The sequence below is a fragment of the Parasteatoda tepidariorum genome, chromosome 9 (assembly GCF_043381705.1).
Source record: "Parasteatoda tepidariorum isolate YZ-2023 chromosome 9, CAS_Ptep_4.0, whole genome shotgun sequence".
In the NCBI taxonomy this organism is placed as follows: domain Eukaryota; kingdom Metazoa; phylum Arthropoda; class Arachnida; order Araneae; family Theridiidae; genus Parasteatoda; species Parasteatoda tepidariorum.
The window spans coordinates 68,832,643-68,850,786 of record NC_092212.1 but is presented as its reverse complement, the minus strand read 5'-3'; the positions used below and the strand labels follow the sequence as shown (position 1 = coordinate 68,850,786).

The following is an 18,144-nucleotide window of genomic DNA, read 5'->3' as shown; positions in this document are numbered from 1 at the left end:
TACCGCACAAAGTTATAAACTAATAAGGATTATTATTAAGTATTAGCTATTATTTTTTTCTTTTAATTTAGATTTTATTTGTTCATTTACGTCGCACTAGAGCTGCACAATGGGCTATTGGCGACGGTCTGGGAAACATCCCTGAGAATGATCAGAAGACATGCCATTACAATTTTGACCCTCCGCAGAGGGGATGGCACCCCTGCTTCGGTAGCCCGACGACCTGCACGCGAAGTCGAGCACTTTATGGTAGAACAGTTTAACGAGGACCAATACCGCACACCCTCGGTCCCTTCGCAGACTAATCCAAGTGGTCACGCACCCTGACCGCAGCCAGTGATGCTTGACTTCGGTGATCTGCTGGGAGCCGTGCCTTAACGATCAGTCTACTGCGGGACTCTTAATTTAGAATTAAAAATCATTTTTTCACTGTATGCAGGGATGAGATTTTTCCGCTTTTTAGCGGATTTCCGCTTTTATCACTTGAATTTCAGCTTTTTTGTCAAAAATTCAGATTTTTCTAAAAATTTCAATTTTTTTATAAGTATTCCGCTTTTTCAGAAAATTTACCGATTTTCAATGAGAAACAGAAAATTCAAACTGCATAGCTACCAAACCTTTCTCATTTTTACTTATTTTAGCTATTTTCTCTCCATTTACTCACAGCAAATAAGATTTTCGGAATTTTTTACCCGCCCTCCAGATAGATCCGATTTTTGTAGTACAGTCGACGCTGCTTCTGACAAGCCATTTAGAGGTCCCAAGCCTGGAATNCACTGACGGCAGCCAGTGATGCTTGACTTCGGTGATCTGCAGGGAACCGTGTCTTAACGATCAGTCCACTGCGGGACTCTTAATTTAGAATTAAAAATCATTTTTTCACTGTATGATTTTTTGAATAAAATATTTTAAATTATCCATTTAACACTAGGTTTACGGACGTTTCTTGTATACCTATCTCTACGAACACGCGTCAATTTGACGCATGAAAGAATACATATAACAGCACTTAAAAAGCAATGTAATTGTATACTATAAGAAAAAAAAATGAAAATATGAGATATATCTTTATGGAAAGTTTTTATTATTCAATAATTTTTATAATACATTATTTCAATATTATACATTTATTTCGCGCATCTTTTACACAAATACTCAATTTTGTTTGTACATTTTCCGCAAACAACCTTTTCACATATTTTACAGGTGTTATTGCTTCTGTTTCTTTTACAAAAGCCAATTTGGCAAGTCTTGCGTTCTCCCGAAGTACTAGATGGTGGGTGATTTCGTTTTGCGTGGCGAGTAGGCCCAGCGATGTCTTTGAAGATTTTGTGGGCAGGATATCGACCACTAGAGCAGCCCACTCTCAATTTCGTCCAAGTTGTTCCATCGGCCGCTATTTCTGTATTGCAGGATGCATCCGAATTTTGGGACGATCTTGTAATACTTGTCTCAGAATCGGATAGGATGCGCATCCTTTTTCTGCGAAGACCTAATTTCTGATGATTTCCTTTTTCACTGTCTGATGATTCCCGTGCTTGCACACTTTCATCAGATTCCGAAATCTCGATTTCATCCTCGTTTTGAATCACCTCATTTTCATTTTCTTCAGAGCCAGAATACTCCTCACAAATACTGACTATGTTTTGTAAAATTTCATTTCTTGTTCTAGACATTCTCAGATGATAAAGAAGGGCTTTTTGTCAAAATAGTATAAAATTGAGGTTCACAATATTATTAGTAATTCAAAAAATATTCTAGTATTTTATTTTTCAATACTTCAGCTAAGCAACTAAAACCTTCATCTGACATCAATTGACATTCTGCGTTTGTTCTCTCTATTATTGCTTATCGGCAACAGTTGTTTATCGCTTGTTTCATTTGAGATAACGATATCAGATAAACGGATCGTAATATTGTCGGTACATTCCTATTTATTATTGATGTGATGTTTGCATGTTTATTCAAAATTTTGTCTGAATTACATCTCGTCAAACTGACGCATATCCGTAGAGATAGGTATACCACAAAGAGAATTTCAATATTTCAACGTTTTTGAAGAAAATAGACTACAATTTATATTTACCTCGATCAATGGATAAAAGTCATTACAAGAGATAAAATAAAAATACAAGCGGGTTTTGTAATTTTCCTTATAAAATTCGAAATGCGTCAAAATGACGTGTCCCGTAAACCTAGTCGTGTTAATAATCAAAGCTTTTACAAAGAAAGGCGTGGAGACACTAAGAAATTTTCCTGAACATTTCCTTGTTTTGTTTTTTGTTTGTTTTTTTTTTCAAAATAGGTATAGAGGCTTATATATAGCTTTTTTGTTAATTTATACTTTTCAAACTTTGCCTCATTTATTATTTCAGTGAGAGTAAATACGAGGCCAAGCCGCGAAATTCTAAGCAATTAAAATTCGGGAACAAGGGAACTAATTGAAATGTCATTCATTTTTTTTTCTTGTTTTCTCCGCATAAACGTAAAGGACCATATTTTGCGTTTTTTTTTAAATAAATAATCTCAAGAAACTGGACTGTAAATGAACTTGATTAAAAAAGTCATTAGCTTAATTTAAAAAATGCGATGATGGTTGTAGAAATCGACTTTTCAAGTGCTCAAATGTAGTTGCCCATTCTCAAGACCTGCCAAACGTGAATAAGGAATACAAAATTGATTAGACGTAAGTGGGCTAAATCGCGGGGGCATTTTCTACATAACTTCCCAGTGTACACCGGACAAACCAGACTCGCTTTAAAATTTAAACTTTAAAAAATAATAATAATTACACGATAAATATGATGGTTATTAAAAATGCGATAAATCAAAAATTTCCTTACATTGTTGGAATTTTCGGCATAGGTTCTATTTTCACAATTCTAAAATTATTTCCCCTCCTGTCACATGAGTTCATTATGATTACCTGGAATCTTGTTTCATTCAAATTAGTGCCGATTCTCTTGATAACGTCATGAGTTCATTACCACCTCTCCACTAGGCATCACGGAATTACATTTTGCCTTGATTCACCTCTCTCGGAAACACCAGTTTTTTATATTTTAAATCACTTTCGTCGTCCTCATTCTCGTCTGTCAAGTCTTGAGGATGTGGGTCTATTTTTGAGTGAATGAAATACATCGACTTTTATTAATTTATATTTCTTTTGAAAATCTATCGAAATTTTTAATCAAGTATGTCTTATTTTATATTACAGATACATATAATCTGATTACAAATATGCTAAATTTAAAATTTTTCTTTAAATATTTCATGACAAATGGGAAATTTGCCCAAAATACTGACGCCCGTTTTCTAAAATAAATTAAGGTTCATATTGTAGTGTATCTACCACTACAAAAATATAATTCCAATTCACTAGTATATAAGACATGTTAACTCGATTTTATGGTGGGTGCCTTTTCATAGATGAAAGTTGACATTGTCGATAACACTCACTCCCAACATTGGTGACCCGGGCGCGATGTTAACATTCCTACCTTGACAGAAACTCCCACTTCGATATGAACACGCCTATAATGACAGTAACGCCCACTTCGATGGATGATCCACCTTGAGCAGTTGACTTGCTACATGTGACTGCGAGATTATCCACCTCCTTGTGCTGTTGCTTCTCAGTCTCGATCACACATAACGTACAACGTATTTACTAGACTGCTAAAGGCAACACAGGAGTGATCGTGAACTTAATACAACTCTCACGATCAGCACTCAAAAGTACGATGATCTTAATACAACTCTCCCGACTTCTCACAAAATAGCGATGAATCCACTAGGGGTATCCATTCGTCGAATTCTATTACAGCTGTAATTCTGGCGGGGGAGTACTGTGGTGTATCTACCACTATAAAAATATAATTCCAATTTACTAATATGTAAGACATGTTAACTCGATTCTTTCGTGGGGTATATTTTCATAGATGAAAGCTCACTCCCTACAATATGATTTCCGCATTGAAAACATTATTACAGTATCACAAACTATCTTAAGTGAATCAAATAAAGTTATTCTGAAGAGAGTTTAGAAACTGATGTGGCAAATCACCTATGTAACATGGCTAAAAAAATAGGAACATAAGTATTAGCTTTAAATTTTTTCCTTTTATTAAAAAATTAAAAATCGCTTCTTTTCTTACGGTATGTTAATTTTGAATCTCTGGGAAATCTTAATATTATTTCTTAAAAAAAATAATTATTTCAATTTTTAAGACCCGGAATGTACTTAGTTAAAGGTGTTTTATTTTTTTACATTTTATGTTATATCATAAAAGTTGAAAAATCAAACAAGAAACAAATATTTGTTTGTCAAAACATTGAAAGTGCGTTGTTGTTACTTATGTCTCTTGACAATCAGCAAGCTTGTTTGCAATCAAGCAAATTAAGTCAGAGGGTGCGTTTCTTGCTTTTTTCAGTGGCATTATCTACGGCCAAGAATACGAATTTATTCACACACACGTCACAGCTCGTTTAACAGGGAAGACTCAATCTTAATTTATTCATTCATCCACAGGTCGTAATTTTTACCTGAAGTTCAATCTCCAATTCAGTAACCCCAGAGGTATTGATTTATCATGAGAACGTGGAGGACTTTGTGACCCCGACAGATTTAACGTGCACGGCCCTGAATTTGCCATAATCATAATCAGAAAATATCTGACAGATATCTCCCGCAAACTTGCGTACTTATTTCGAAATTTCTTATGATAGGAAGATACTTTAAATAATACATTGGAACTAGGAAACTGTTACAAATATGATACACAGAATTCATTTGCATATATTTTCAACTAATTTATCAACTGAGCAAAATCAATTTATTTTATTTATTTGCTTAATGATTTATTAAATTTATGTATTTTTCCATCAGTTTATCAAACAAAAACTCTCCTTCTCAGAAAACATTTAAATGTGATAAATTACATTGAAGTAATAAGGTTATGTAAGCATTAATTTATGCGAGTTATTATAATTAATATGATAAATTGATTTGAAGTAAACTATAAGGTGTCTAATTACTGCGTAAAACGAAGGACGACCCCAAAAATCGATTTAAAAAATTAATTCGGCACGATAGAGTTTGCTTGAAATTAAAAAAAGTGTCAAAAATTACTAATTTTCTCTCTTTTTTTTTTCGTAAAAAAAAAAANCCTAAAAAAAAAAAAAAAAAAGTCATTCTGTATGAGACATTTTATTTATTAATGTTTTTAAAGAACGAGTAAAAGAACTTAAGTGCCAACTCCTAGTGAACGAACTATATATGATGCACGTCTGAATTTAATTGGTAATTGCAAACGATTGGTAATTGCAAATTGCTTGGCGTTTGCAAACGAGGCTTTATGGTCTTATGGCTTTGACGAGAAGTACCCATAAAGGGTTTTACATTAATGAAACATTGTGATGGTGGAAAAATATTTAAAAACCTCTTTAATGTAGCACAGTTATTTGAAAACGTTGGAAAAAACTTCAGCCAGAGAACTTTCTTTTTAAAATTCAAAGATTTAAGGTAATCTTTCTTATAAACACGTTTAATTTAAAACTGTATTGAACGCGTTAAGTCTTTTAACTTGTTATAGAACAAGCATAAAACTAAAACATATTGATTGTTTTGGACTAAATATGCTGTTAAATCTAAATGCATTTTAATACAACCAAGTATATAATCTTTTTTAATTCTTTTTACACAGTTTTTGGAAACTTAAATGAAGTATAGGTGAATAATTTAATTAATATCAATAAAATATTCAGAACTAAAAGATTAAAACTCAATAAAATTAGAGAAGCTTAAATAGTATTGTTGAATCGTTTATTGGCGATTATTCCTTAAACACCGGAATGAAAAATACCGAAATATTTAGAAGATATAAATCAAATAATTTTAAATTTGTGGTCAGAGTCACTTTGAAGAATACTTACCATTAAACATTAAAGTCTAATGGTTTACAAAATTATTCAGAATTTATTGATTTTAAACAAAATCTGCGAAGTCAATTGATTTCTTCCGATGATTGACCGGAGTGCTACATGAAAAGGTCAATAGTTTGAAGTGTTGTTTCATCGCTTTAATACAAGACATCTTATTCAGAAGGTTAGTAAGTAAGTATTTATTCATCGTTGCTGTTCTATCTTTTACCTGTAGCTGTTGCCATCCAACATATAATAAAATATTTATAATCATCTCATTAATCGATTCATGAATCGATTAATAATAATACTACAAGTTAAATGTCGTTTCATTATTTTTAAATTTAAAAGTTGTTTTGTTAATTAGTTTTAGTGCGAAATACTTATATTTTTATACTTTAAAATAAGACAAATTTTTTGCCATTATTTTAATTTGTCAATAAATAAATTCACTAAATTAATGATTAGGTAAACCTAAATATTTAGTGACATCATGAAAAGAACATTAAACTAAGTTCATTTGAAGTATTAAATTTAAAAGTAAATAAAAATTTGTTCACTAATCTAAATAGAGTTTATTTTATCTTTTGAGGGGGAGAAGTTATCAGACAATACCAACCGTTATCTATCAAAATGGATACCTCGTGGTAAAATCAAGTTAGCATGCTTTATATACTAGTGAATTATGTTAAACTTTTGTAGTGGTAGTTACGCTGCATTTTTTTTCTGAATTTGAGAGTATTTTTTTCCTGTTTACGATTTAAAAAAATATAAAATAAAAAAAAAACATTTAACTAAGCGATTTGTGAAATCTCAGTGTGTGGAAAATGGTAATTTTCCACACAATGATATTTATTAGAGAAAATTAATCAAGCAGAAATCAAGAGAGAAAATTAATCAAGCATTATTATAAAAACGCTATTTAACAACACTCAAAAACTGTGTAGTACTAAAAATATTTATCGACTTGATGTGCATAATTTTTGTTTTATTTATTTCACAATCATTCATTGGGAAATTTTAAATCTTGCAAACTTTGCTTTTAAATGAAATATTAAATACTTACAATAAATTAAAAGAATTTATAGAAAATTAAAGTCAAAAATAAATTAAAAAAATATGCCTTTCACTTTAAATAAAAGCTATCCATACAATTGAAATTTTTGCCTTTATGAATTTGACGAAAGTTTGGTGTGGCATTATACTAATTTAATAATTATTAAATATTACGATAAGAAAATTGATCGTTTTCATGAATAGCTTACATAACTCAGAAATAAAGATTTTTGTAAGGAAATTTCTACTTAAAAATAAATTTTAGGATTTACTTCTGATTAAACATAAGCCATAGTGCCTTTGAAAATAAGCATTTCAGTTCAAAACAGCATATCTAGTTAACTTTTTTTTCTCGGAATTAGATAATTTATTTATTTAAAAATCAAATATACATAATATAAATGAGTATGATACATTTCAAAGTAATTAAAAAATGAGATCTCTTAACAGTTTAAAATTAATATTATCAGTTTAAATTTAACTTGAATATTTAAAAGTAAAAATAAATGGGATAAAACTTACGATTTCTTCAGAAATTTCGCCATTGCTTAAGAAGTTTTTTTAAATCACGAATTTTATTAATCATACAAGTACAAAATCTCAAGAGAAAATTATTTTTAATTTTTCGAACTCGGTGACGTCATCAGATCATGCGATGACGTAACACTGATTAACTTTGCTTTGTTGAAATTATTAATTTTCGTTGGTTTAAAAGTATATTTTTTAAGAGCATTGATTAAAAAGTTTTCATCTTCGAGTCAAAAATTACAGTATACATTTTTTTTTTTACTGAACTTATTTTCCTTAAAAACTAAGATATTTATATAACACATAGGGTTTCTATTCAAATTTTATAAAAAATTATAAACTTAGTTTATTTATAATTTTTTACATATATTTCAAGACTAATTTTTAAATATTTAGTCTAAATATTTTGTAGTTTTAATATTTTTTATTTTAAGACTGAAATTTTTTATACATCTTTTTTTAAAAATAAGAGTTTGTCTTTTATTTTCGTCAGAATTTATTGCTTAATTTGTAAACTAGGCCAAAATGTAATACTTACATAATTCATAACATATTATCATGGCTCTAAGAATGATCAATTTTGCTCTGTTGCCAAATATAATATTGTGCATCAAAGTCAGGAAAATTAAAATTGGAATAAAAATTAAATGCATTAGAACCTCAATTATCCGCGGAATTAGGAGGTAAGCCGTAACCTCCGAGAAAGAAGGAGTTTCCAGCAAGGGCACCGCGGATAACAAAAACCACGGATAATCGGAAACAAAAAAACTCAAAAAGTAAGGTCGAATCACGAAAAATTTTCATTCGTGTGTGTATATTTTAAACCTTGGGCAAAGAATACCTGGATAGTCTATCCTTGTTTGCCATGTTTTAAACACACAACAGTTATCTTTGCTCTATGCCTGAATCACTGAAACAACGAAAGGTGAAGAAAAAATTGGTTAATTCTCAATTCTCAAAAAAGAAAAAAAAAGAATCACTGATAACATGCAGTTTTTAAGTTTCGATCTCTACGTGGAACTCGTAGATAATCGTTGCTCACTAAATACCCCCAGACAGGTATGGTATGATATGATGCAAGAATTTTAACAAATTTAAACACATTTTGATTACCCCAAAAACTCAACAAAAAAAAGCATTTTTAAACTATGTATAATTTGAAGAAAAAAAATTATATGCTAACCAGTTGTAATCCTCAAATAATATAATAATTTTGAAAATCATGGAAGTTAATTAAAATAATTAAATTAAACTAAATAGACATAAAGGTATAACAAATTAAAATAAATTCAAAAAGTATGAATTATTTTGTCAAACTAAACAGTTAGTAAAACATCTTTCAATGCCCAAGTACCTAAACTTTTCGTTGGAACGTAAAGAAATAGATTTCGGTTGCCTTCTTTAAGTTTTCTTGTTGATAAACTATTCAAATTATTGGTGACTGCATGATAATAAATCCCTATTTGTAGGGGGGGAAATGCACACTTTATATATTAGAATATATTTATTTTAAAAAATATATAAGGCAATGTTGTTTATTCTTTAAACCCAATTTATGCAAAGTAAGATTCTCAAGGGCCCCTTGAGTGCCTGGGGCCCCCTGGCTCTGCCCAGGTGTGCCCATGCGTAAAGACAGTACTGCCCCTAGATAGACAATATATAAAGGGAAAATGAGTTACACAAAAGAATAATTTGCACGGATAGCTTCTTTGTTTTATTCGAGTATCATTCATCTATTTTCATTAAAAAAAATAATAAAAAAAAAATGAATGAAAATAATTGCATTAATTTGTTTGTTGACACTTTCGAAATTTTATTTTCTCAGTTTAATTTCTTAATTAAATCATTTCAATAGAGTTTAATTTGATCAAAAAATAAATAGTTCGATAAATAATTTCTCAAGCAAACGATTTTATAAATGGCATACTTTTAATAGATCATAATACTCATAAATAATCATATTCATAAATAATTGAAAATTAAAACCAGTTCTTATTGAAGTTTAAAAATCAATTATTTCTAGTAAAATCATACATTATGAATGGGGAACTGACAATCAAAGTTTTAGGATATTTAAAGAATAAATCGTTTTATGATGATAATTTTCATTAAAAAAAATTTTTTGTTAAGCTCGGTAAAGTTTATCCATAATTTAACATAATGGGAAGTAACAGTAAATATTCTAAGCATTAAAATTTACAATAAAACAATTTTGTAACAACAAAAATATTGAATTTACACACTACGTTAACAAAAAATTCTTATCTTTGTTGCAATAAAAAATAATTCTTCACTGAATGACTTATTAAAAATATTCGAGAATATTCTCAAATTTGATTCACGACAGGGATTCTAATATTATGGAACATAATTCTTTACTCTTGATTAATCGATATTTCTTATATAGTTTGGCAACAGCTTTACAGTAACCATAGCAACTAAGTTAGAATTTAATCCAGTCTGACAAGAGTTTGTACCACTAAAACATTGCTTGGAATAATGGACGAAGATTTCGTAGACAAATTAAAACTTACATCAGATGAAGCTACAAAGTTAAAAAATGCTTTTCAGAATAAAGACTTCGTGAAGCTTTTTCAAGAATACGCTGAAAATGTCACCAATCCGGATTCACGCAAACAGTACGAAAGTGAAATTATTTCAATGGAAAAAGAGAGAGGATTTAAAGTTAAGTTCATACATCCTTCCCCTTTATACGTTATGAAGTATATTGTGAACGGGGAAAAATTGTTTATTAATGTCTGTGAGAATGAGCACGTACGAGAAGCAAACTTTGAAAGAAAAATTTCAGGTAAGCTAAAAATAAAACAAGTAATATTAAAAAAAAATTAAAGTCAATTCCTACTTAAGTCAACAGAGAAAACTTTTATTTTAGTTACTTTTTATTAAAAAATTACAGTTTTTTCTCCTATATAACTAAACTAAACTAAAATTAATTGATTGAATTCAATTAATGAATTAATATTTGAAAAAAACTTGAATTTATCTGACACAGCGAATATAAAATAATTAAATGTGCGCAATAAACTTTTTTTGTTCAAATAGAGCTATAAGTTAGAAACGATCACTGATGTTAATTTTAAAATATGTAAAACACTGAATCGCGTATAGTAAAATTTAAAACAATGACTAACGCTTAACCAATCAGAAAAATCCATTTCGTTTCTCGCTCATCCATATTTAATTAATATTTGCAAAAACTGTATTAACATCAAGTGTCATTCACTACAAGTTTAGAAAAATGTATTTGAGCTTGCGTTTATGAATAAAAAGTATTACATTAATGATTGAAAATTTAAACAAGATTGTAGGGTGAGTGGGAATTAATAGATAGGGATTGGATAATACAATGCAGCCTGTTACTTTATTGTGCTCATCAAAATGAGAGAGTTCCTTGACTTGGAGTGTTTGGTTCGATTCGATCGGTTTTAACATTAGAGTGAAAGCATTCAATTTTGTTGGTAACAAACAAAACTTTTAATCTTGGCACAAAATATTTCCTAACACTGCGCCAACTCTATTTTATGAACTGTAACTTTTTCAACAGAACAAAAAACTATATGAAATATAAATTTATAAATTGAGAATCTGATTGGGAGCCACTCATAAATAAAGTTACATTTTTTTTCCTTTAATATTTTTGGACCATCTTCTTATTAGATCCTCCCTCCTCCTTGTCTCAATTTCAACTGCCCCTTCCAAGCAGGACATCATTTTTGGACGACCCCTTTATTTATTTTTGGCAGAACGGTCAAACCAACCAAATCCAGTAAAAATCCCAGATAGCAAAATAAGGTTCATTTTAACTCAGCAAAAACCTTTTGATGTAAACCTAAAAAGGTTTGTTAAGCGGTTTACGTGTAAACCTTATAACGAGATCTGTGACAATCGAAATTTTAATATTTGGCAAATGAAATCTCACACGAAAAATATGGCAGTTTGATTTAAAAACACAACATTTTATAAGATAAAACTTACTCGCCAGCCATTAGTATTCGGTCGCCAATGGCGAGAGGAAATTTCGCGTCCTGATTTGAAATAAAAGAATTATTATTAAATAAAAGTTAATACGACCAAGGAGCTATGAACTGAATTATTCGATAAATCAGCAGTCAAACAATTGGGTTCTTGCACTTCGAGAAAATCACAGATGATACCCACAAACCCACACATGTGACGCGTGACGTCAGCCGTAATAAGCAAAATGGCGTGTTAAAGTTCAGCTAAGTTTCTCCACATAAGACAGAATGATAATTAAAGTGACGTTAATATACTACACCCTTAACAAAGGCAAATATGAGTCCAACCAATCAATGTGCTCACTCACTGCGATAATTTTAAAGATATGAGGTAGTGCAGCAATTCGGTATGGTGCAAAGACATACAGAGATTAAAGCACAAATATCGTGACTTGTATGCAATACTGACGAAGCCCTGTTCAGCCTAAACATCACTTCTCGAAACACTTTCACATAAAAGAACTATGGACTAGCTGCCTGCAAAAATATTAATAAAAGTGTGATGGTCTGGACAGAAATTGTGTTGGACGACCGTATATCCCTCAGTGTTTCTTAAAGAGACTCCTCGAACTGATGTGAGATATAGGAGCCCATGTGTGCTGCCTCAGGGAAGTATGGTAGCCATATTTTCATTTTAATTAACAAAAACGTGTGCTTATATAGATCTCATTTAGGGGACATATCCATTGCATTGATTAGCCACTCAGATTTCCACACTTAAACCCTACAGAACGTGCAAAAGACACACTCTTGAGACATAATTGCAACGTCTTTCGATAACCAAAGATCACGTTTCTCGCTCATTGGAAACTAAAGAGACATTTTTGTCCACCCTTCTATAAATTGGTGGTACTTTTTAAAGTAAAATTCCCAAAATATGAAACTAATATTGTAACCTTTTACTTATATTCATTATGATTTATGTGAAGATTGGGCTGGCTCCCTTTTTAGACCACTTTCGTAGTTGTTAAAAGCATGTATTCCCTGCTGAGTGTTAATTATAGTTTATGAAGAAATTAAAAAATTGCTATCTTGAACGCAAGTTAATTCACGTTTAAACGAAATAGTACACATTTTTAAGTTTTCTTCAAATTTTTCAATATAAATAAATTATGGATATCTGAAATACGTTAAAAATGTTTTCACGGTGCGTAGCCAAATTTTTCAACAAAAAATAAGCACCCTTTAAGCACTTTACAAGCACTCAAAAAATATTTTTAAGGACTTTGAAAAATTATCATAATTAGACAGGGTTGGCAAGTTTTTGACAATTGATGGCTTTATTTGCTTACCAACGATGAAATTAACAAGAGAAATGAAATTTTCTAACGCTAATAGAGAAAAAAAATTGACAATGTTTACTTGGTCCCAGTAATTAGCAAAAATTCGAGAGATTTTTCGATTCCATTACATTGGGCTAAAAATGAAATCTGAAATTTAGAATCTCTTGCAAAATGCAGAGTTGCACATGCGAGACAAAAATCTTTACCACTGAATCCAGCTCAGTATACGTAAGTGCGGGCCCGCAAGTATTTCATCAAACATGCACAACAAATGGTGTTTTCATACACTACAAACCGACGGTACGCCGAAGTAGATTGGGGTTGAATAAATTGTGAAAACGTTGCATAGGAAAATATCTTTTTGCATAATTTGTGGCGGAAATCAACATGGTAAAGAAAAATATCACATTTCGGAAAAGGAAAATTAAGTACTTTTTAAAAACACACATGGAAAAAAGCACCTTTAAGGGCTCTTAAAAAACGAAAATAAGCACATTTAAGCACTTTTTAAAAACGCTACGCACCCTGTTTAACTTGAAAGTCAATCCGCTTCAGCTAAACACTTTATCACTGAAGAATAAATAGCAAAAAAAAGTCAATACAATTAGCCGAAAATTTTTATTTACAAAATTTAGAATTTCAATGGTTATGAACCATGTAAAAGCAATAGTTTAGCTCTAATACAGAACAATTAAATCAAAGTATTTAAAAAGTCTTTCAGTTCGAGCTAACTCGTCGCAACACTCATTTTCAAAATAATTTTGGGAAACTTTTTCAGGAACAACAACCAGAAAGGCAGTTTTTAAATGTTCTCTCAGGTTGTAATGCTTGGTAGAAAACGCTTCCGTTTTTTGATGCAAATCGAGGTGCAGAGTAAATTTCCGCAGATCTTCAAGCCATAATAATTTTAGTCCTTGCAGTGACTCTCAAAAGTCCAGAGTGCATCTGCTTACATGTCACTGTTTTTAAGCCATTATGATGTATTTTCACTTTTCACCACCGGGAAATGTGGATTTTTTAGTCCTTTACCACCGGGAAATGTGGATTTTTTAGTCTTTTACCACCAGGAAATGTGGATTTTTTTGTCCTTTACCACCGGGAAATGTGGAATTTTTAGTCCTTTACCACCGGGAAATGTGGATTTTTTAGTCCTTTACCACTGGGAAATGTGGATTTTTAAGTCCTTTACCACCGGGAAATGTGGATTTTTTAGTGCTTGCAGTGACTCTCAAAAGTTCAGAGTGCAACTGCTTACATGTCATTGTTCTTAAGTCATTACTCACAAAGAAGTTTAAATTTCACCCATATCAGTTGGGAACCACTCAGAATCCATCGACGTCCATATCAACCAAGCCTCCTCTTCTTCATAATTACTTTTACAACAGCAACAAAAATATCCGAAAAAACGACGAACTCGTTCAAACACTCTCATGATTAAAAATTTGCAAAATTTCTTAAAATAAGATGTATTTCTCTCTTCAAAGATAACTTTACAAATGACATTCAACACTAAAGTTGTAATAATTACTCTTTGAAACAATATAATTGAGTGCATTGTTGAAAGAAGAATTATACATTATTAATGAACGTGTGTTATCATTTATATATGTTTTAAAAAAGTATTGTTACAAATCATAAATAAAACAATTCAAAAAAGTTGCTACCGCAAAGACCATTTTTAAAAACAGAATACTATTAAAAGTATTGTTTTCAGATATATTAACGTTTTAAATTTTTCACATGAAGTAAAAATAGTGATTTCAAAAATATATTGCCTCATGAAGTTAACGCATACTTGTTTGCAACTGTCTAAAATACTAAATTTTATAATTATTTAATTTTAATATAAACACAAGAATCATGGAAAAAAATATCTATTTATTAGATATTTATATTACCTATGTATTAGATATAATCTCCTTTAATTAAAACAATGTTTAGAAATTAATTTAACTGCATATCGCTATTATTACATTTTCTCTTACAGGGTGCGTTGCCATTGCCAAATCTTTCAACAAAAAATAAGCACCTTTCAAGCACTATGTACATTAACAAAATGCAAAATAATTTTCAAACTTTACATGATCACGATAAAATAACTAGTTTTCGACAAATAACTCTTTCTTGTTTATATTAGCCACCATAAAAAGATCAAGAGATATTTTCGATTTCAGAGGGTGGAAAATGAATAACGCCTGAAATTGAGAATATCTTGCAAAATGCAGCAGAGCTGTTGCACATGAGAGTGTAAGAACCTCACCGAACCCAGCTCAGTAGACGCACATGTGGACTCGCAAGTATTACATCAAACATGTAAAATAAGAAGCGCTTTCATACGCTACGGACCGACGGTACGCTGAAATGGATTGTGGTTGAATGAATTGCATAAACATTGAATAGTTCGTGCTTTTTGCATAATATGTGACGAAAATCGACATACTAAAAAAAGGGAAAATTAAACACTTTTTAGAAACACCCAATGAAAAAAGTAACTTTAAGGGCTTTTAAAAAAAATCTAAAAAAAGCACCTTTAAGAACTTTTTTAAAAACGCTACGCACCATGGCTTTAAATATTTCTAATAATATTTAAAACCTTGTTTATTCCGCGTTATTTGGCCATATAAACAATGATAGTTTACTTTATTCCTTAAAGCGCTTCTCTCCCCTGCGTAATTTTATTAAGCATCATTAAAATTAAAATAAAGTTTATAAATGCAACTTGCTTATATTAGTGAGCATAATTTAAAGAAAAATATTGCACTATTTGTTTATATGAATCGCTTTTAACCTTTCATTTCTGCTCAACTTAAACCTCAGTTTGTTTCAGCTTTTAGTTTCCAACACAAGAAATGTGATCAATTGGGGGCGGGGCAAACTGCAGCTCTTTGAAGGACTCTCGATAAATGTACCCGAGTTCCCTTTTCATTTTTGTGCAATTATATTTTAAAAAATTATTATCGTTCCGTACGTGTTTCAAAATTACTTTTAAATTACTGACAACAAATATGAAAGACTAAGTGCAACATTGTAACAAATTTCATTTCCGTCCAAGTTAAGAATGATATGACTCATCGAAACTGCGCGAACGAGCATGAACAGTGGCGTAATCGATCTACCAATAATTTATTCTTTTTTTTCTAAGAGAAAGTAAAATCCGCAATATATTTCAGTTTTCCATTTCCAATATAATTATGACCCAAAAAGCATCTGGAGAATTAGAATTAATAGAGATGCAAGAAGATCAAGCTCTACAATTAAAGTATAAGTCGATTTCTGAATTTTGGAAATTTGAACCAGAATCGAAGTATCCTAAATTCAAAAAGGCTGCTTGTCGAATTATTTCAATATTCGGAACAACGTACTTATGTGAATCATTTTATTCCACTTTAAAATTCGTGAAATCCAAACACCGATCAGTATTAACTAGCCAGCATCTCAAAGAATTACTGAGAAGTGCTGTCACCAATTATTCACCGAATTTTAAAGAATTATCAAGAGAAGTAAAATAAATGTGTTTAATTTTTAAATTCAACACACATATTTTGTACTTTTATTTATATGTTTTCAATAAATATAATTTCTGTAAAAAAAAAAAAATTTAATACCTTTTAAATAATTTTTTTAATTGCGGCTCGCGAAAAATTTCAAATTTTGAAAAATGGCTCGACTATTAAGGAGCTTGGCCACCCCTGGTACATAACATAGACATGATTTTCTCTATAATACTTCTTAAATTTTTAATGTACCCAAGAATCAAATCACAATTTATTATTTAAAAATACACCGTTAGCCTTATTCGATATTCTTTTTTGCTTTCACTTTTTTTCTTAAAGACAACATTTTCCTTATTGTTTACATAATTTCATAAACTTTGTCTCTAAAAGTTCAAATATTTTAACAGGTACAGAGTGTCAAATACCAGTTATACTTTCTAAACCCAGACAAGACTATGACAACAAAAAGGAAAAGTGCACAGTCATTGATGTCATGTTCCATCCCGAAACAATGCAACTAGCAGAGAAAAATCCACGCTTCAAACGAGCAGTGGAAGACACAGCACGGACGACAATTGCTAACCAATTTGGATTTGCCGGGCTTACAAATGGAAAATATCCCAAACTGAAATATAAAGGCGTCCCTCCTTCGTTGATTCTACGACAGAATGCAAAAGGTCTTGCTTGTGAGTGCGAGTCTCTAAAAGATTATTGCAAAAGACTTACAATAGATGGCAAAAATGTTGAAGCGAAACTGATGAAAAAAGGAACGAAAGTTGAAGCAAAATTGACTACGGATGCAAAGGAAGTTGAAGCGAAATTGACTAAGGATGTTGATGCAAAATTGACTAAGGATGCAAATGAAGTTGATGCAAAATTGACTGAAGGTGGAAAGAAAGTTGTAGACAGTTACATTTCCTCAATAGACTCTACTCCGAAACAACCGCAGTATTCTGTTAAATACAGAGACGTAATAGACATGAAAGACTATTCTGTTATGGGGTACACTGATTTAACTGCTCCAAAAGCAATAATACTCGATGTTCACTTACCTGGTGTAGAGGGCGCATCTGAAATTGACGTTGCTGTGCTTGAAAAGAAGTTTAAATTGAAAAGCAAGTCGGAGAAAAACCATAGCTATTCTCTGGAAGTAGACTTTAGCTATATTGTTAATAAAGACTCGGGCACCGCAAAATTTGCAAAAGCAACGAAAATTTTGACAGTAACATTACCTGTGAGAGAAAGAGGCATACCAGTTCTCAACAAATAATAATAAAAATTAATAAACCGCTTAGATGATTTACAATTGGAAAAATTATTTGACTTTCAAATGAATCCAAAGTCTTAAGGACCTCAATACCATTAAATATTAGAGTACATCTTTTATTTCTGACCAAGCGGCCCATTCCCTGTTTGTTCTGTTCATAACTGATCTTAGTATTCAAAATTTACTTGTTTATCTAATGAAAAACAAGTAAATTTGCTTTAAAATATATTCATCAAGACAAGAACATTTTGTGAATAAATATTTTAAAGTTTATTTCAAATTCCAACTTTTGTGTGCAATGTAGTACATATTTCATGCATCTCATCTTTTATGTAATTTCAAACCCATTTTCAATGACTTCTATTTTTTATTTCTTGGGGCGGCATCTAATCAAAGAGTTTCACCCAGGTATTCTCACAAACCACAGTCTTTATGTTAAGAAAAATACCTATTTGACAAGCTATATGCTATCCCATACCGCAATCAAAAAACCAACAAAGATGACTTAAAAAAAAAAAAGCAACTATGGAAATACCACAATAAAACCTAAAATGAGT

At 30.8% G+C, this 18,144-nt stretch overlaps 1 protein-coding gene across 1 annotated transcript; it reads left to right on the top strand.

Annotated features, from left to right (window-relative positions):
- The first annotated feature begins 9,777 nt into the window (after nt 1–9,777).
- LOC107451751 (Nop17 like) lies at nt 9,778–17,860 on the top strand. The gene is made up of 2 exons (XM_016067946.3): nt 9,778–10,315; nt 16,728–17,860. The coding sequence occupies exons 1-2, from the start codon at nt 10,006–10,008 to the stop codon at nt 17,588–17,590; spliced, it is 1,173 nt and encodes a 390-aa protein (XP_015923432.2). The 5' UTR covers nt 9,778–10,005; the 3' UTR covers nt 17,591–17,860.
- Nucleotides 17,861–18,144: the final 284 nt, after the last annotated feature.